Below are 21,076 nucleotides of genomic sequence, written 5' to 3'. Positions count from 1 at the left end.
GGTTTCTCATGTTGTTTTGCCTATTTGAAGTGATGCGTTTGGAAGCAGAGAAGTAGAGCTTTTCAGCCGTGCAGGGCGCTGTCTCCATCGTACGCAGATCTGGATTGAAACTGCTACAACTCTGTGAAAGGCATACTGCTGGCGAGTCTTTGCTTGGACGTCACTGCTTGCGTAGCGGTCAGACGAAACTTAGCGTATGGAACGTCAGCTTACAAAATAGACACTGTGTTCCCCATACTCACTGCAACAGCGAGTATCAGGAATGTATCACACCTGCAGAAACAATCGCTGCAGACTAAATTGCAAAGAAAGAAGAATTCTCCAGTAAAAGTGCTGCAGTAAGTGCGCAAAGCCAAGCAAAGTATCTTTTCATGCGTGTCACACTTTGCTGTCAATATTCTAATCACTTTGCTTATTGTGTTTTGTGTTAGTGTTATTTGCCTTTGAATTTGTTCTCTGCATTTCTGATACACACTTTGCTTCTCCTTCAGGCACATGCTTAAGTAGGGCATTATCAATGTAAACCTACAGACTGCAAGCATGAAAAAGAAACTCAGCTGTCACCACATGGTCACCATGTGTATTCCGGCTGCAACCCCAAGGCTACAATGCTTGCTTTTAATTTCAACATCCTTGACATACACATCGAGGGTGCATCATATCTCATGCCTGTCAGGTGTTTATAGTTAAAGCTATAAGTACTTGTTTCTATATAGTATTTGAAATATTAAGTTCGAAATAACTGGGAAGGGTTGCCTAACCTTTTCTGAAATTCAGACTTAAATGAGAAATGTCACCTTTTGTGTGCAACATTGTGCACAACAGCAAAACAAGGTCGCGAGTTGTACGAACTTAAGCTTATCTCAAGAAAGCAATGTGCAGTTAAAATAGCAGAGCTGGCAAATAAAGCATGAAAATTGCACTTGTGTTTGCTATCGTCACGAAGTGTTCCTGCTGGGGACAAAATGGAGTGAAATTATGGGTTATCTAACTTTCAAGGCTAATGTGGGACCAATCATTTTTCCAAAAAGTAGCATATCTTTGTGTGCATAGTATAGCTTATCAAGCATTAGTAAACATTACTGTGATGAACTTATAGCCACATGAGATTCTTCATCTCTGAATGTCTAGTACACATACTTAGTTTAATAGCTGGTGTATAGTATGCTTTCATATTGCATGTGGTAGCAATGCCTTGCCATGTTTCTTGTGCATTTTAAGTAATAAAATGAATCACTGGTTAAACACAACAGATGAATTGTTATTAGCCTTCAGAAAACGTTAGTAGCCTTTCATATAGCAAACAGACATTGAAAACTACTGACACCATTCTATGTGAATTACTTGATAGGACTACACTGAATTGCACAGCATGTTAGGTGTCATGTGGAGTAAACAGTGATTTTTAGTTTCATTACTAGTCACCCTCTGCTTTAGGAACATGCTGAGGCATTAAAGGCAAAAACATTACATTTGTCAACATTTGTATCAGTGCCCCACACCCAATTTTGGTCTGCCGGCTCTCGCTGCGCGACACCACTCATATTATTATTCACAGTTTAGAGTTCCAGCACCTTGGCGTTAAGGAGAGGTGGCACTGACGATGTAAATTAGCAAGAGACAGTGCACAAGCATGCAGGCGAAACTACAAATGTAAGTAGAGCTGTCTTTCAACTAAATCTTGGTTCGCATCACCTACGAAGCACTGGGTATGTGGCACTTGGTCTGTGCTGTTCTTTAAAGACCCTCTTTGATGCCTACTTTGGTCACTAGGTATATGCCAGTAGGTGTGTGCCTTTTAAATGAACACCTTTGACACTGGCCTGGGCAGTTTACGATAGGCAGTGAGGCACTTGAAGTGGTAAGGGAATACATCTACTTAGGACAGGTACTGACTGCGGATCCGGATCATGAGACTGAAATAATCAGAAGAATAAGAATGGGCTGGGGTGCGTTTGGGAGGCATTCTCAGATCATGAACAGCAGGTTGCATTTATCCCTCAAGAGAAAAGCTTATAACAGCTGTGTCGTACCAGTACTCACGTACGGGGCAGAAACCTGGAGGCTTACGAAAAGGGTTCTACTTAAATTGAGGACAACGCAACGAGCTATGGAAAGAAGAATGATAGGTGTAACGTTAAGGGATAAGAAAAGAGCAGATTGGGTGAGGGAACAAACGCGAGTTAATGATATTTTAGTTGAAATCAAGAAAAAGAAATGGTCATGGGCAGGACACATAATGAGGAGGCAAGATAACCGATGGTCATGAAGAGTTACGGAATGGATTCCAAGGGAAGGGAAGCGTAGCAGAGGGCGGCAGAAAGTTAGGTGGGCAGATGAGATTAAGAAGTTTGCAGGGACAACATGGCCACAATTAATACATGACCAGGGTAGTTGGAGAAGTATGGGAGAGGCCTTTGCCCTGCAGTGGGCGTAACCAGGCTAATGATGATGATGATGGGCATGAGCCACTGGGAATGTGCCGCTCTACAATGACAAAAAATATCCTTTAAATTTCTCTCCTGCTGAGCGGAACCGAACACAGGGGTCGCAGGGGTTCCACAATGACAGCAACACAATGTTTTAGCAAGCTGTGCCACAAACGCACTGGGTGCGCGGCAAGCAAGGGAACAATTCAGTTTTCACAGGCCCTAGCGCACCATGCTTCTCGTCTCGGAGGCCATGTGCGGACTTCTTGGCAGCGCCACCAGATGGTGCAGCGTGTCCAGAGAGAAGCGCGAGAGTGGAACCCAGTTGCCGCATAATGCGTTTCTCAGCGTTCACACATTTCGGAGCGACATGCATTTCGGAGGTCACGCGCAGGCCCTGCGGCATCTCCACAAGATAGCGTTTAGTCTTCCTAGGGAATGCTCGAGCTGGTTGCCTAAGGACAAAAACATACTGGAGCAAATACTCGCAACGAGACATATGTCTGCTGCAGCAAAAATCTGGAGATCACTCTGTACATCCTAATGGAATGCAAAGGTTTTCATCCAGTGAGACCCACCTGTAGGTGACTTACACCTTTCAGAAGCACTTGGATTTAAAGTAGACAGAAGCATCAACCAGTCAGCAGCCGAGATAAGCAAGAGATGATAGGGTATTGGTGGAGAAAAAGCAGGGAAGAGATTGATACGACCAGATCCGCTGTAGGCATAGGTAGCAGTATGAGGTAGATGGAAAAGCTTCGAGGAGAAGAAAGATGAAGGAGATGTATACAAAAATGCCAGAATAAAAAGAATGTATAGCATTCCTGATTAACTCAGGTGATTATTAGGTGATTATTTGTCACAGCCCTGTTTCAAAGGTGATGGCAGTAAATCACTGAAGCCCAATATAGGCGTCCCACTGCAGTACATGCCTTGTAACTCATTTCGATGATGGCAATATGTTGTGTCACTGTATGATTCAATGCTAAACACATTACCGTTGACAGTCATCATGAGATGAGTACTGCCGATTTTTCTCACTGGCTTCCAGGACACCATAGCTCTGGCACAAAATAATCAGGCAAGGAGATGACGTATTCACCTTGGACTCTTGTTGCGGCCCTCTTCACGCAGGCTTCAATTCTCAAGAGGGCCACCAATTTGCTGATTTCAGCTGGATGTCGATCTACAGTGCAGAACTCCATGTGTGGGCACTCCCATTTCAAGAGGTTAATTGTTATTTGGGTTACTCTACGAGTTTAGTCTGGGTAATGGGTGCAAGGGGTCGGGTGAGAATATGTGGTGGCACTCCTTGGAATTATGCTTGATTCCCAGAGTTGCCATTCTCATGTTGGCCTCATGTGCATGTATATACAGGGTTTCAATGTGTTGGCATTCTTGGGGTACTTCACACACTTTCAGGCAGCTATGTATGTACATATCTAACTGTATTCCCGCCTACCTGTGTCACGGGGCAGTCCATGGTCAAATGGTTCGCACATCAGGCTTCTGTGCTGAGGGAACAAGCTTTGAAACCAACCATCGGACCAACTTGGCTCACTGAGTATGTGGCAATGTGTACATATTATGTGCCGCTCTTCAATGACTCTCTTTTATGCTGACATGGGTCACTGTAGATGCAGGACTGGGTAAGTGCCGCTGTTGAATTAAACTCTTTGATGCCAACTTGGAGTGCTGCTGGACACATGCTGCTCGGTCTGTGCTGGTCATCAATGGGCCTCTTTGATGCCAATTTGGGTCACTGGGTATGTGCAAGTAGGTATGTTCCACTCTACAATGAACTTCTTTGATTCCAACTTGGGTAACTAGGAATGTGCCATTTACAATCATGAAAAAGATCCCTTAAATTTATCCAATGCTGAGTTAAATCAAACCCATGTCACAAGGGTTCCTCAGGGACAGCAACCCGACACTTTAGCAGGCTGCACCGCAAATGCACCGGGTATGTACTGCTCTTCAATGAACCTCTCGCCAACTTGGGTCGTTTGGCAAGCGAGGGAACAATTTTCAGCGTTCGCAGGCACCGGCATGCCACACTTGTCTTGGAGGCTACAGATGGACTCCTCGGCAGCGCCACTGGATGGTGCAGCGTGTCCAGAAATAAGCGTGAGCGAGGAGCCTGGTTTCCACTGCAGAACGGTTTGTTTTGCTCAGCGTTCGCCATGCACCATGCATTTCAGAGTCCACATGCAGGCTTCACCGCATCACTACTAGATGGCACCGAGTGTTCTTGGGGATGCGGGAAAGAGGAGTCCCGCCTGCAGTGCACACCTCATACACAACCCGCTTTTGATGGCAACAATATGTTGCGTCGCTTGCTATAGTGATTCAATGCTAAACGCATTACCGTCGACAGTCATCATGAGATTGGGTCTGCCTGTTTCTTTGAAGTTGCAGAGCGGCACATTCGCAGTGGCAATTGCCTAGTTACCCAAACTGGCATCAAGAATGTTCATTGGAGAGCAGCACTGACCAAGTGGCACATACACAGTTTTCGTACGCCACATACCAAGTCGCACATCCCCAGTGACCCTTGTCGGCATTTGTTGAGGAGTGGTACATCGTGTCAAATACCCAGTGATCCAAATTGGTCCAGTGGGTTCGAACTGTGTTCACTCAGCACAACAACCTGGCATGCTACCCATTCTGTCCAATGAGAACTGCCCACCTCAATGGTTCCTGAAGGTGAGGTTCATCAAAGTCTTTCAGATTACATTTGGGCTTACTGAAGGTCACAGCCACTATGTACGTCATCACAGAATGGTTTGTTGGACAAATGTTTGTTCATCTGTGAACACCAGCACTACTTCTACAACGCCAGCAGCACAGCTCTAATGGCTAAGCTACAAGGTGTTTGTTTGGCATTTGGTCGGAGCAGTACTGATTCCGGGCACAATAACTTACTGCTAAAACTATTCCAGCAATATTGCATGGAATTGCTTGTATTTCTGGTATGCAATCTTCAAACAAACTAATTCTTCTAATAGTCAGTTACTTAAAACTGACTAAGCACACAGATACTAGTACAAGTAATAGCACTACATTTTGCATTCATCATTTTTTTTTATTACACTGCCTTAAAATTACATAGATCTTGTGATACTTTAGCAACAGGCCTCACTAAGGTAAAGAAACATATTTGTGAAGAAATCCGTAGTTTCAGAGCAAAATATTCGGTGCCCCAAAGATGATATGTAGTTCATTAGAATTCAGTGTGTTCTGAAGCACTAAAATAACTGAGAGAAGGCAAAGTAAATTACAGCAAAATGGTAGGATACACATGCAAACAACCAGAGAAAATGCACACCTTATTGTGGAAACATGCCACTGTGGTATACTATGAGATGCAGTGATTACGAATCCTGCATCTACTCTTATTTGCTGCACAAGCTTGATGATATAAGCATATGTGGAGGGGATCTTAGCTACAGTGACAATGGCCAAGATCTCATATGGAAGAGAATTCTGTAACCCTTAAATAAAACTTGCTTGAATGTAGGGATTCTTAAAGCGTTTATCATGATTTTAACCTTGCCCAGTTTGTCCTTGAGCTCACAAGCACTACTGCCACCTCTGCTAACATCTTACAACTCTTTTTTACTACAGCTAATGACCTTGCTTTATCTGCAACGTACCTGAGAGCTATCGGCAATCACTAATTCAGCTTACCTTGCAAACACAGTTTCCCGTGCTTAAGAAACTAAAGAGGATGTTCAAGACTCCCAAATACAGCAGGGCTTCTGTCAGCAAAGGAGAATAAGCTACAGTAGGGCTGATGTCACAGCTCTAACAAACATATTAAATGACTTTATTAATAACTGATTTGCTACTTTCAAACAGCACTCGGTGAATAAAAGAATTGGACACTTTACAAACACAAGTTGTTGTCATGAATCAACTGCTATGCACGAAAAGTTAGAATAGCCTAAAATTCCCCTTTGCCTTGGTTTAACAACTCGCTCAAATGACTGCATCACAAAAAGATGTACGTATTCTGACAGGCCAAACTAACAAATCAAGGAGATTGTTCAGCTCATCAAACTACTGCACTAACCTAGAATACATTATGGTTGCATCAGTAGAAAAAGAAAAGAATGCTTTTTTATAAAACTGTTCTATTACAGAGAAACCTGGGTACAAAAAGAAAGGTGTAACTTCAGATAAGATTAATTTCTTCCTAGGTTCTTTCATGTTCCTAATAAAGAGTATCAACTGTAGTCCAACAGTTTGAAATCAAAATTACATTGTCGTGTGAGCTTCAGACCCGCCACCCTTAGAACTGTGTTTAACGTGAAATTTACACCTTTTCTAGTTAACACAGAATGTTGCAACATAGGAAGTCCTGTGACATTACCATCACTTAAGAGAGATAAGCTAACTCCTTAGAGGAAGAAAAGACAAGAGAGGTGCTGGAAATGTCTGAATATGTCTAGGTTTCAACTAGCCCAGCTTTTTGCCTTAACTTCTGTTAAAAGGTCATTTCAGCATGTTTCAAAGTTTTACATAAAGATAAAAGATGAACCTGCACAAACTAAAGTGGCAGTGAGGTTGACTGCGGCTTGAATGTTTCGCTTAAAACTTTTTTTGTTGATTTGGCCAGAAATTTTGCCAGCAACGCACCTTTTAGATGCACATTGTGCAACTTAAACTCAGCACTCCACAATGCTTTTAAAAGCATGCTTCTGCCTTCCTACGCAGAGTAGCCACATTTACATAAATGCAACATTGGTGCACCACATCGCATTTCTAGTGGATCGCATTCATGTAAACAGAGGTAATGTGCTAGAAAGGTACGTTGCATTAATGCACCATGCAAGTGTAAATTTAAGGGTGCAAGCCACGCATGTGGTGCTACATTTTCATGAGAGTTAATGCTCTACATGTAAACTTCCCAAATGCACTTGGAAATGCGGCGCGCGACTGTCGCATTCATGTACGTGCCACTTGTGACTGTGAAAAGCAGGAAGTGAACAATACTGCGGGCAAAAATAAAACACAAGCACTACCTCAAATACTGTCATCCACCCATAGTGTGTCAAGTGTGACTGCTATTTACTGTGCATAAAATGACAGCGAAACTGTCATTCATTACACTTTGATAAGTAACTCTCAAGACTTACATTTGTTCTGGGGAAGAATGGCAGCTGGCAAAAAAAAATAATAATCCAAGGACAGAGATTAATTGGGCATATACGAGGCAAACCTTTAAACGCCACCACGTAGCGCAGCAGAGTAAATATTGATATGAACATCAAGGCAGTCCTTCAACACCATCTCAGCAATGCTGACTTGCAGATGCAGATGGATGTAATGCAGAATTCTCATATGTAATCTGTATTATGATCTGTATTAGTTAGTCACACTTGTCCAATACCAGCAATGCAACTGATACCAAGAGATGAGCCTTGCTGAGCCAGAAAACATGCAAAAATATTGGGCAGGTGGCATCGCCACACTGAAGTTTGCCATGACATCATGAATTTCGATGGTGTCTGCTCTAGCCTAGTTAAAACTTTATTGGCAAAGACAGCGTACACCGTATTCTAAAAGAGATAAACTGAACGTAACAAGCATCAATGGCTTCCATGGAGCAACAACAGCCAAAATACAAGAAAATACATTGAAACCCGTGATGTCACATTGACCTACTGGTGACAGGGTTTTGCTGCGAAATTTAAGAATTGGAAAGTCGTTGTTCACTTTTGCTTTTATCAATAAACCTCTTTCCATGAAATTAAAGATAAAGTTTTGAAGGAGTACACCATCAATCTAAACTGATTTACCATTGCTCTCTAGTGTCTCTTTAAAAATGCACAAACAATGGCCTTTTCTTCAATTAAATTTGACGACATCATAGCAACTGAAGACAGGCAAAAACATTTCTCATGTGAAGGTTTCCTGCAATGCTCATCACCAGTAAATGTAACTGGAATGTGGAAAGCCCTTCAAGGAGCAGCGGTCCCTTTTGGGTGCCTGCGGAGTTCGTGGTACCTGCAGGGCAACTTGCGTGCAAAGGCCATGGGACAAAAGCGGCACTGATACGGTCTCTCCCCCGTGTGTGTCCGCACGTGGTGCACAAGGGTTGCCTTCTGTGTGAAGGCCCGGGGACACAGGTGGCACTGAAACGGCTTCTCGCCAGTGTGTATGCGGAGGTGTGCGTTTAGGTTGCCCCGTGTTGCAAAGGACTTGCTGCAGTAACGGCAAAGGTGCAGCTCGAGGTCCACATTTTCAGAGGGGCAGAGGTCGGCCCGACCATCTTCAGCGGGTGGGAAATATTGTCCCGCTCGTTTGACAGAGAAGTCGTCTACATGCTCTTGGGCACTGTGCTGCCATCTGGTGATGCCTGCAAGACATACAATGCAATTTAGTGCAAGGACTATACTCTGTGGAAAGCACAGTTGGCACTCTAGTGTGCTGTTTAGCACTTTGTGTGGTTGCATGTTGTCTTGTGTGCTCCACTTGAGGAAATATATGATCGTTAATTAATTGTGAGAGTACTCCACAAAGGGTTTGTGCTCAGGGAAACTTTAAAGAAAGTATGTGCTATTGCCCCATCTACCCCTCTCTGATGTAGTGTTTGTGAGTTTTCTACCAATTTTCTGACGGTGATATATGGGTTATTATGATGCAAGGGCCAGGGATGGCGAAATAGCACCAGTTTTACCAAATTTGATGTTCACAGGCGGCAGGTACACATCTGCCAGCTAACAGAGTTCTAGTTACAATAACAAAGAATCAACTGAAAGTTTGATGAAAGCACATGCTGTGCTAGAAAAAGCTGTACATCAATCGTGCCCCCTTTCTTGTCTCCAATATGTCACCACGATTATCTTTCTTAACACTTTTATCCAACAAAAACTAGATAGTTATTTCTATTCAGCAGAAAGCAATGGCAATTTTTACAGTTTTTAAATGTTGCACATCATGTCAGTACAGATGACAAGAGCTTGTTCTTTCACTGCTATCCCTATACCCGAGATCTGTATCAATACGACAGTCAAGTATCAAAGCAAGAATTAGTACTATGTGAAAAACACTACTAACGAGCAGGTTTTGTGAGCTTGCACACACACACATACAAAAGCACACACAGAGACAGACAGGTTGCACAGCTTTGGAAGAATACACAAACAAACACCACTTCATCTGAGCAACAAGTTTTCTCTTGGAAGGGCTCTGCTACAAATAATGAAGACATTAAATCAATGGTACTAGTTGTTCGGTTGCAATGATGGAACATTTTTGGCTGGGTATCATGAACACATACACACAGCAGAGAACATATCTTACTCAAACTGATGCACCTCTTCCTGAGCTTCCTAATGAATTGGCTACCATTCCCTGCTAACAATGTGGCATCATAGAATGTTACCAGCTCCTGAGGGCCTCAGTGTCAAAAACATCACAAACAAGAGCCACCAGAGCAAGTGCAGTGGTATAACAACAACAAAAGAAATTCCCACAACAGGCCGAATACCAATTAATTTTACTAACCAATCGTGATGTGGCTCAATGGCACCAAATTGCACTATACTTGTGGGATTCACAGACAAACTACTGACAGTGGAATACAGTGCCACGTACTCATCCACATCAAGACAAGTCAGTGCAATAAACCAGAAATTACACCCATCGTGTGAATTTACTTTAAGCAACGAAAACAAGGACAAAGTTGTGTTCATAATCGACAGAATATGGAAAGTTCTGTTCACAAAGCTAGTCAAGACCACTTTAGATGTGCTGGAAAGTGAACAATGCACTGCACAGCACGGAAGACACGTGACGAATAAGTTGTGGGGATGACACACCGCGTCCGCCTGTTTGTCTTATGTCACAATGCTGTTTGTTGACACCCTTTTGTCATTCGCCCCGCGTTTTCCACACTACACAGTGAATTAAACCATTACCAACAGGTCCAAATATCTGTCTGTGAAGAATGAGAAAGAAGGAATCCAACAAGAAAGATGCGTTGGAGTTGTGCTTTATATCTTACACTGCCAAAGTTCCATAGCTTTCAATGTTACGGCAGTGGCAAAAGTACTATAATGCCTCAAGTGTGGTGAACTACTTCGCTGCCTGTGAAGAATGAGAAAAAAGGAATCCAACAAAAAAGAAGTGTTGGAGTTACGCTTCATATCTTACACTGACAAAGTTCCATAGCTTTCAATATTACGGCAGTGGCAAAAGTACTATAATGCCTCAAGTGTGGTGAACTACTTTGCTGTTAAACATTTCAAAAGTGTGGGTGTTCTTCATCAAAGTTCTCAATTGTGTGTGGTATGACCAATCAGTGGGAGCCAAAAACTCTACCTCTAAGGTGCAGTACAAGCTATCAGGTGGTCTGTGGTGGACAGCAAGATGTCAGTTTTATACATGAGTTTTTCTATGCCAACTGCAAGTATACTCAACGAATTTTTTTCACTGGCACGATGCCTACTTAACTTCACAGACCAGGCCCAGGTGCAAATTTCAATGCCTTGGCACAAACGTGAACCCAAACCGAAGGAGTAAGTGCAAAGCACTGGAGACACTGGGCTTGTTCATCTGCACAACCAAAATACATAAAGGATTTTCCTTAAATGTTGAATTTCTTTCTTGGAAGTTGTCTTCCTTGTGCTGGCCTGTGAAATAGCTGTGGGATCTGCAAAAGATGAGAGCACGAAGCACACAAACTTCAACAGAAAAGAACTGCAATAAAGATGGATGGCACAGCACCATTGAATATTACAATGCACTTTGTTAACCTCTTAAAGGCCAACTGCAACAGAATTTCGGACCACGTAAAAAGCTTAGTTTAAACTAGAGTAGTTACAGAGGAGCATCCATATAAAATTTTGCTAGCAGCAGCGTCATAAAAAGCCAGCAAAAGTAGGCATACTTAATAACGAAATCGAAAAGAAAAAAACACATTCCACCATTACCGTTCGCCAGAAGTGACGCATGACCTAGAATGCACGGCTCTCCAGCATGACGTCAGAGATTATGCAGCATCCACCGTCTACCTGTGGCGTACTGCAATCTCTTGGAGGCAACATGCTGTGACTTGTATCATAACTGCTAATTACCAGGTGCTGCTTAGAGGCTACCACTGATTAGACAATTATGCAATAAACAGCCCTGCAGCTTTACCAAGATAGCATCAGTAGTACATACTACCCATTTTTAATCAATTTAGCAAAAGTGAAATTTCGTTGCAATTGGCTTTTAAGTTCTATACTCACCATGGTAATTCATTGGTTATTCTGCAGCTGAGCCCAATATCATCAATTCAATTCCTGGCTCCTGCAGCCCCATTCCAATGGTGGAAACTACAAAAATTCTCAGGCAAATAAAAACTAATCTGCAGTCCTCCACTCAGATGTCTTTGACAACCCCAATATTGCTGTGGAACATTAAACCTGTTAAAGGTCAATGAGACATGTTTAACTCCTGAGCCCTTTTCAAAAGAAATCCTCCCAGTTGTCTTTTTGCACTTCGTCTTTGTTGCATATTGTACATACTTGAAAACTATAACGTAGACAAGCTTTGTATTTCTTAACCATCCCAAATATGTAAAGCTAGTTGTGTAAAACAGGCTCTTCAGCACCATTTAGGTTTTACATCTGACAAGAAAATTACTGTAAAATACAAAATATAGTATTATGCATAGGGTGGAAGGGCAGTAGGACCTAATTCAAATGCACCTGCTGAAATTAGTCTGTACCTGGCAAAGAAAGCAAGACCCCACCCCCTGCCACCCCTCAGTTGAAACAACTTGAACTCATCCCTGTCAATACTGGTAGTTTTATGACAATAACACTTAAGGCCTGGGGGTTCTGCAGAGTGCTACGTTTTTGCTTTCCATAGAAGTGTACAGCTGCACAAACATGGGAGCTGTTCTAGATTCTGCACGATACACTTGAAGCCAAGAGCAGTTAAAGATCCTGCATATGCTTTAAAGCAAGCATATTCAGGGACTTTACGAGCAGCCACTCAGTGATACCCTAGAATTAATGCTTCATCTTGGATGGGTGCAGCACAAACGCACGAGATTCATGTTGTGTACTTCACAACTTGAAGCAGATTTGGAGGCAAATGTTGTGCTGTGTCACCCGAGTTACTGTTTGCTCCACTCTTGTAAGTATTTGAAGGACCTCAATGATTTAAACTCCAGTGAAGTGGGACAATTAATTCAATGACAAAGAAAAGAGAAACTGGTATAGAGGCATTGTTGTGTCCAACTTCATGTACAGTCTTGCACTGTCTCATTTATCCAATGAACCTGGAATACTGAGACAGCCCACGGTAACCTACAGCAGTAAGCAATGCATGCGCACACTGACACATCAAACTCAATTTGCATGATAGGACAGCACAAGCGCACAACTCGACGCAAGGTTGTGAAGCAAAACAGTCGCAAAGAAAGTGAGCTTCTTGCAGTGCACTCAAATGCAATGCATTTAATGCACGGACTGCAAGAATACATTTTTCATGGAGCCTCCTCGCTTCTGTTCTCTAAAAAATAGCATTCACTGCAGTGAATTAAGAACAGTCTACCTTTACTATACTTAGTCAAGTTGTTCAAAAGACTGTGCTGTATATCACAAGCGCTCGAACAAACTTCGCTGGCATTGGTGGACGTCTTTTGGCTTAGTGCACAACAGTGGAGTGTAGTGCACTGTCTTTGAGTCAGCAGTGTCAGTGCAAAATCAGGCATGCAACAATGAAGACTCATGTTTCTCATGGTGTTGCTGCTAAAAACAATCAGCACCTGTCAAAGAAAGAGAGAGAGAGAGACTGATTCATGAGATTGAAAGAGATTGAGAGATTGAACCCTTCTAAATATATATATATATATATAGAAGAGTTGCATAAATGTACAGGGAAGGGCTGCCGAGAACTCAAGCTAAACACTAATATGGCAGTCACATATAGTCACAGAAAATCGCAGCACGTCGAGACCTGAAGCCAATTTCATAATATCCTAGAGTATGCACCGATCCACAAGGCACCAATTAATATTGCCTTGTGAGAAAAATCTACCATGGGTGTCCTGTAGTGGTAATCCTAAGTGATGAAGCCATTTGTTCAAAGTTATTCTCTTGTTGCTGTATTTTGAGTGCTCCCACAGCACATGCAACTGGTCGGGTTTAATGCGGCATTCAGTACAGTTTGAGAATGGACGGTGCCGGAAGGATGCCAATTGAATGTGCGAGCACTGTTGGTATGCAGTCAAAACCATGTAGAACTCTCCAAGTGGTTCAAACCTTCTGTAACCAACACCGGCTTCTCTGCCAAGAGGACCGGTGATAGGGATACAATATGGCCATGGATCATGCATCAGAGCTCTCCAGGGTCATCAGGTGGAGTTGTGATGTCGGCTGATAAGAATGCTCAGGCCTAGCAACACTGTCGACCCACTCATTGCTACTATTCCAACATGGGTGATGGCACCCTCTGAAAGGCGACATTTTTTTTCCAGCCTGAAGGAGTCACTTTGGTTTCGTAAGAGTAAGGAACATTGTTTTGTCAGCGGGCTTTTGAAGGCATTGCACAACAGCTTTGAAGTCAATGATTATATCACTCTGGAGACATTGTCTGTGCAGATAAGGGAGTTCAATGCTGTGCTAATTGCGATGATTTCTGTTTGTGAGGATGATACAAAATATTTCACACAATCAGCCCATTCTTTGCTGGTATCAAGCATATAAAGAGCTGTCGTCATGCTATGATGCTGTCTGTTGACCAAGTTATTTGTACAGACCCTCAAATGGTAGGGGTAATGCTGTATATAAGCAGTTTTCAGCTCAACTTGTATGACTGCTGGGGTTAGAGTTCTTTTCAGGCGCACGAGGGGTGTTGAATTCATGCAAGCAAAACCAGTCTTCTGCCATGGTTGACTACTTGTAGGAGATAGCCGTTTGTTTTGCTTCCCATCTAAGATGTGATATCCCAAACACACTAGAGGAAAAACGCGCACAGCATGCCGCGGAAGCTCCAGCGTGACATCTTTTTCATGCCACAGGAGGAATCAGTACTGGACCAATGTTTTGTGGCTTGTCATGTGCCGCAGGTTAATGGGAGTTCCATAATGTAATTCCAGCGCACACGTCCCTTCAGTGACGCGTGCTCGTTCGTGCTTGTTTTGACTGTCATGGTTTGCAATTGTTTTTACAATGATAGTCTAAACTGAGACGTTCTGATGGAAATGTCTTTGTAGACAGTAGGCCGTATAGGATTCTATATGAAAAGACGGATCCTGAATACAAGGACGTGGAGGCGACACACAGTACTTCGTTTTCCTTCTCTTTTGAATGTAGCGACACCGCAACAAAAAGGAGCACACCAATGTGATTGTGATCACAGTGGCAATGATGTCGATCGTCGTCATCGCCTGGCATGACTCACGTTAAAAACAGAGGATGGAGAATGTAAACACAGCACCAATCTTTCATTAGATGAAGAAAGAAAGCGCACAACATCTCGCACCTACACGCAGAGTAAGAAATGAGGAAAGATTTTTCATGGTTTCACATGACTGCCACAGAGGTAAACCAACCGCCAGTCGGCGTGGCCGCACTGCAATGTTTTATCGGCGGTGATGCACCCCATGCGTTTTTCCTCCAGTGTGGCTGGGGCTTGACAGTGCCTGACATGCAGCCATAGAAACTCCACAGTTTCAACAGCATTAGCAGACTTGGTGCTGTACGTGAACTCCTCGAACAGTGTTATACAAGTGGGTGAGACACGTTGGTATGATGCAGCAGGCAAAGTTACTCCTGCTAGGCAGAAGGAAGAGCGCTCTGGAACCAGGCTCTGGAATGTTGGCCATGTTCCAGAGGGGTAGGCTACATGTGGCAACCCTCCCAGAACGGCTGTTTCCCACAGCTGCCGACAGGTGACCCAAGTTTATGCTAGCGCCACCTTCACAGCGGCTAGCTTCTCCATAGACCAGGAAACTTCGCATTTCAAAGCAAAGCTTTCTTTGCGGACCTTCCCAGACTTTTCTGACCATGGCTACTGGGTGCTGCTGCCGTTTTATTGAATAGCTCACACTATAAAATAAATTGAATTGCATGCCCAATGTTGGGATCAAGCATCTTGATGCTCTAACCATTAGGCCACAATCGCACGTATAACTTACACCGTGCTGACTGGCTCTTTAAGATGACCGCCGCTTGCCACATTGCGCAGCACAGGTGCGCCCGAACACGACTGAGTACCAGTTTCCATTACACCTAAGATGCAGGAATGAATCAGCAGATTTATAGCATTTGGTTAGCTGCTTCATAAAAGGTTCGCTTCACATAGATTCCAAGCAGAGCTCTGGAGTAGGGCCTTTCATTCCATTCCCACTCCTTTCCGGAGAGCATAAATCTCTGTAATTTCACTACTTATAACTCCTTATATAGTGAGAATTCTGCCATTCCCTCCTGGAGTCGCTGAGCTAATCTATTCTATTCCTCCAATTCCAGTAAGTGAAGCAATTTCTTTTTAATTGTTTACTACTTGCATGTTGCGTGCCTGATAACAGAAAACATATTTGTGAATTTTTAATATTACATACAATATTATGTACTATATTTTCCACAGTAACAAACATGCTTTGTGGCCTGTTTATCTACAATGTGTTGTAGCCTGTGACCTAACATCTACTGTTTTAAAAAGTATTGTTAGGCGATTCACAACCACATTGCACACCGTGATATAAGCAAGACTTGCCTTCTAAATGAAATAGACCATTTCCAAAAATGTACAATGCATCCAAAACTATGTTTATTCGATTAAGGTACAAAATAATTTTACATTGTTGTGCAGTGTATTCAGCTAAACTGTCTGTCACTTTGAAGACTAGCATAAAATCAAAATGCATTTATACGTCTTGCAGGATGCCTTTTTTTTATTTATTTCGCATTTACTGGCGTATTAGCAGGCACCACTAGTTCCAGCATACCTCTCCAACTGCCTGTTATCACTCCTTATGGATATTCGACTGCAGGCAAAAAACATGGTGCCTTTTCCAATTCAGAGTCAACTTGAACAGGTTGCAACACAAGAATGTATGGCCTGCACCCTTGTGCTGTAGATCAAGCATGCTTTCACTACATCAAATCATTCTTGACAATGAAGAGTTGCTGTCTTTACATGCACTTCTACCTTGCAATGGAAAAAGGTTTCCAGGTCCGCAAAAGTGCAGAATGTGTAGAATACTGTACTGTTTAAAATTACCACTGCTGATGTAGTCACATATAGGTAGATGCCGAAACAGTCATTGGGTAAAAATTTAGAAACGTAATAAATTGGACAAGTCTAGCTTATTCTAATTAGCAAATTTACTGGTTTAGTGGTCCTGCTTAAATGTCACCATTTACTGCTCCTGGACGACTTGCTCATTCCATTCCACCTCCATTCCGGGTGTTTGAACATGTAGAGCGATTCCATAATCATTAGAACTCTGTAATTGCCAATCCGTAATGATTCTAATATGTGCGTCGGATCTGCATAATTTTTATTTTTTAAAAGCGAGGCAAGTAACTTGCAAAGTGCTACATTTAATGATCTGGACCATAAAATGCAATCTTTCTACAAACTTTCACTTAGAGGCTAAATCATTTTTCTGCAATTTTAAGCGAAAAACAGAAGCCTCTGTATGTATCAAGGCTAAGGCAATGTGGCGCTTCTAGGGACAGGCTTGCTGGCACGCACTACAGCGAGCATTCATGAAGTTGTGATAGCAGTGTTATTACAGCTTCCAGGGATCTTCAGTTGGATGTCATAAACACTGGCGTCTTGCCCACAGGAGGAGTCGACATGGCCATCTGCACCTGCTAGCTGTCAATTTTCTGTACACTGCCTAAAGATGCATACGAGAGGCGCATTGTTTCTTAGCGCATCTAGCTTAATCTTGGCAGTTGGCTTCTTGCTTGCGTAAGTCAATTTGTCCACTTGAGCATCTGAACTAGTGTTCTTTATTTATCTCAGTCTCGTTCTTTGTTTTTGTAGTGTCATTAGTATTCACGTGAGTCTGTTTATCCATCTTTGTGGCTGTCAGTAGTAACTCCTGCCGATTCTTTTGACCCTTCCACAAGAGCTCTTGCATGCTTAGAGACAGCTTTTAGACTCTGCAACCTTTGAACAAAGCCATATGGGCTTCTGCGCAGTTTGGTCATTTCGCAGGAGTTTCTAGTTGGCACTTTTTGAAGTCATGCTCCCCGACACACTTCACACATCCAATGAGGCTACAGCAATACTCCATGACATGTCTCATTCTTTGGCATTTGAAGCACATCGGTGCAGGCTCAAAGAACTTACTCACCTCGTACCTTTATAAATCCCAGATTCACGACTGCAAGTTGTTCACTGTTCAGATGGAAAGTCAGAACAACTCTAGCTGTCTGTTGCACTGGTGTGAATATCGTCGTTGCTGTCCCTTAAATGCGTTATGAGGCGGTGCGGTTGCACGATCCCTCGGGGATGCGGGTACCCCAGAAACTCTTGGTTTGAACACCACTTTAGAACAGCGCTGATAATGCCCCTGTTCTTTTGATAGGCGAGCGGAATGAAGGACTTAACGGCGACATCACATAAGCTGTAACATTTGAGTAGTCGGATCACTGCGTCTTGCAACGGGAAATCTACTTAACGGCCTCCGCGTGCGCTGTGGAACGGTGGGCTGGCCCCGGCACCTTGGCGCTGAGGAGGGTGGTTTAATCTTCTGCAGTTGCTGACAGTCTGACGGTTGGATAAGGACAGGGACCCCTGTCGTGCAGATTCACGATTGTGATATTTTTTTTTTTTTTTAACGTTGCCGGCTGCATTTTCGATATCCACGCAATTATTTGCGTCGGTATTTTGTTACCGGTGTCATACTGGGCACTTTCGATTGCGATCGAGCTTGACCTGGATATAATTTTTCAATCGCGATTGGCTCCTTTGCCCAGGCTGAGGAGAGGATCGAGTCAATCGCGATCGAGAAATTCAATCCGGATCTGCTCGATCGCGATCGAAAGTGGCCCGTGTACTCGTCGTCGGCGTCCTTACGGTGCGATCCACGATGGGCAGTCTCGCTTGATGCGACAGGGGGCAAACTTGATTACAGAGTTCATCACTTGTGCAGGGGCTTGCCCCAGCATGGGGAACGACGCGGGACGAGGCGCTCAGTAGCTCCCCGGTGAACGCAGTTTGACTGTCGCCAAAAGACGCATCTGCGCGCGATGCTACGATGCTACGAAGGGACTCGGCAGAGTAGAGAAATAAATAAATATACATATATATATATACACATATTTCGCTGTGCTCGGCAAGGGACTCCGGACGGCACATCTGTCAGACAGCTGCACAAGCGCAAACTCCACAAAGAAAGTAAAAGCAATAAAAGTAAACTCATAGAATAAAGAACCAACCGGTAAACTCCAAACTCGTTATCGGTCCCGCTAATCACGATGGAGCTTCCCCATGCTTCCCCGAGCAGAAATCAGGAAGGGAAAAAAAAATTTAAGGCTTAAAGAATTAAAGTGGAGAGGTAAAGAAAAAAAAAAGAAAAAGCACGCAGCCTAAAATTCACGTGACCGAATGCAGGCATGTGACGTAAGACGCGGGTGTTTTAAAAAAGTAGCAGTATCGACCGAAAAGCGAAGCACCGATTGCGACAGCAAATTAGTAGACAGCTATACGAAGTAAGGATAGTAGTTTTATAGGCCGTATAAACTTGTAAATACAGACATACGAACTGAATAAACACGCATTCTGTCAGGCGCGCACAAGCAAACATGAACATATCTCGCTTGATGGCCGCGGAAAATCGCTGTCAAAGCGCTGTCAAAACGCTGGGGCGAGGAAGCAGCAGCGAGCGAATTGGCCTTCTTGCTGCGTCTCGCGTCCCAAACGCTAACTAAGCCGCGAAAACACAGCGCTCGGCGGACTCCCCGTCGCAGATGGCTTTCAAGATACAGCGGCCCGCCGGACGCGGACAGCCGCCTGGAGTAGAACAGAACGCGCCCTCCGGCCCTATCAAATTGGCCCTATCTTCCCCCCGGAGCCTTGAGCGCGACGGAAGACGGCGCGCGTCCTCCCCGCTTTCCTCTCTTGCGTGCGCGAGATCGAGACGCGATTGCCGACTCACTCTCGCACGCTCTCACTCGCACATGCAGCATACAGCACGCGGCGACGATTTTATCGGCCTTAGACTTTATACGGAACCTCACGGCGACGCCGACGACAGAAATGCGCCTGGAGTGTCTATATAATTGCTATCGCAATAAAACAAATAATGCACAACAGACTACGAACTTGTTCTGTAAAAGCACTGCCTGCAAAGTGGCTTGAAAAACCAAGTCACACGTTGTTCTGCCACGCAGAGCTAAGTGGCATAAATCACTCTACATGCATTGGTAATGCTGCTGTGTAGGCTTTTTTAATTGGTGCATTTGCATTCGGTGAGAGCGCTCATGCACATAAGAAGCACACGAACGTAAGACATAGCATGCGTAGAGTTCAGTTTGTTCTGGCTTCCAAGCCACCCAAGTTTGGTGTGGGATTAAGCAGGCAGAAAGCAAGCAGGCAAGGAGCTGAGGTATTTATCTTGTAGTCATGGCACTGCCATCGTCCCTGAGATTTTCTCCAGTGGGACCAATCTATTCAGTAGCTGTATGCATGTTGCTCTAGGCCTAGCACACCCATACAGCAATTTCGTGTGTGAGCAATCACGTTTCACGAGATTAATCAGGCTTCCCAACTTTCCAGTACGGGCAATGAGCGAAAGGCAGTGGGGTAGCCAGGAATTGTTTTTTTTGGGAGGCATGTATTTGACTGGGAACAAGAAAAAGGGGCGTAATTATACTATAGTGCTCACTCATATGTTCAAGGTTTATCAAGCAAATACAGGGGCCTTGAAGATGTGTATAAACATTCCCGATCGTCTGGGCATGCAGCACGAAAGTGGTAGGTATTTGCGATTGTTCCTATTAACAAAGTCAAAGCTGTTTTATTTGTCCACAATTATTACATGTTGACAGCTGAAAAAAATGAACCTATAGCATATATATAAAGAAAAGGCCAAATTGTTTCCGATGTGACACTTAGCAAAATATATTGCCAAATTTTGCAGTTCAAGAAATATATATATATATATATATATATATATATATATATATATATATATATATATATATATATATATATATATATATATATATATATATATATATATATATATATATATATATATATATATATATATATATATAGAGAGAGAGAGAGAGAGAGAGAGAGAGAGAGAGAGAGAGAATAGCAATAACAGATCAGTGCACTTGCCGATGCATTGCTACAAAGACAACGGCGCAAGAAAACAAAAATTAATGCATCCAACTGGAAATTATATAAGGAACAAAATAATTGGTTCTCATGAAGCACGTAGTTCTAAATGCACATAGATATGAAAGAGAAATGTTCATGGAATAAATGAAATGAAAATTATGTGGATCCCATGCACTAAGGAAGGCGTTCCCAAACTAGATTCTGTGGAACCCAGGGGTCCAAATAGCGACATTTTAGAGTTCAGCAAGAGGCCAAAACAAATCAAACCCCATCCCCTCTTTGGTGGGTTTTTAGATTAGAGTTGGTATTGAATAATTAAAACCCCCACATCT

The 21,076-nt window shown here is 43.2% G+C and overlaps 1 protein-coding gene across 1 annotated transcript in view; it reads right to left on the bottom strand.

Moving 5' to 3' along the window:
• The window catches only part of LOC142558446 (uncharacterized), a 92,677-nt gene extending 73,851 nt beyond the window's left edge, over nucleotides 1–18,826 (bottom strand). Inside the window, exons 1-3 of the mRNA XM_075670580.1 lie at nucleotides 12,987–18,826; nucleotides 10,902–10,994; nucleotides 8,405–8,793 (exon numbers count right to left, since the gene is read on the bottom strand). Coding sequence (XP_075526695.1) covers nucleotides 8,405–8,793; nucleotides 10,902–10,994; nucleotides 12,987–13,173 — 669 coding nt within the window. The 5' untranslated portion in view covers nucleotides 13,174–18,826. The remainder of the gene's footprint in view (nucleotides 1–8,404; nucleotides 8,794–10,901; nucleotides 10,995–12,986) is intronic.
• Between the last annotated feature and the right edge of the window lie 2,250 nt (nucleotides 18,827–21,076).

Source organism: Dermacentor variabilis, chromosome 9, assembly GCF_050947875.1.
Source record: "Dermacentor variabilis isolate Ectoservices chromosome 9, ASM5094787v1, whole genome shotgun sequence".
Lineage (NCBI taxonomy): Eukaryota > Metazoa > Arthropoda > Arachnida > Ixodida > Ixodidae > Dermacentor > Dermacentor variabilis.
This window is presented reverse-complemented; position numbering and strand designations above follow the sequence as displayed.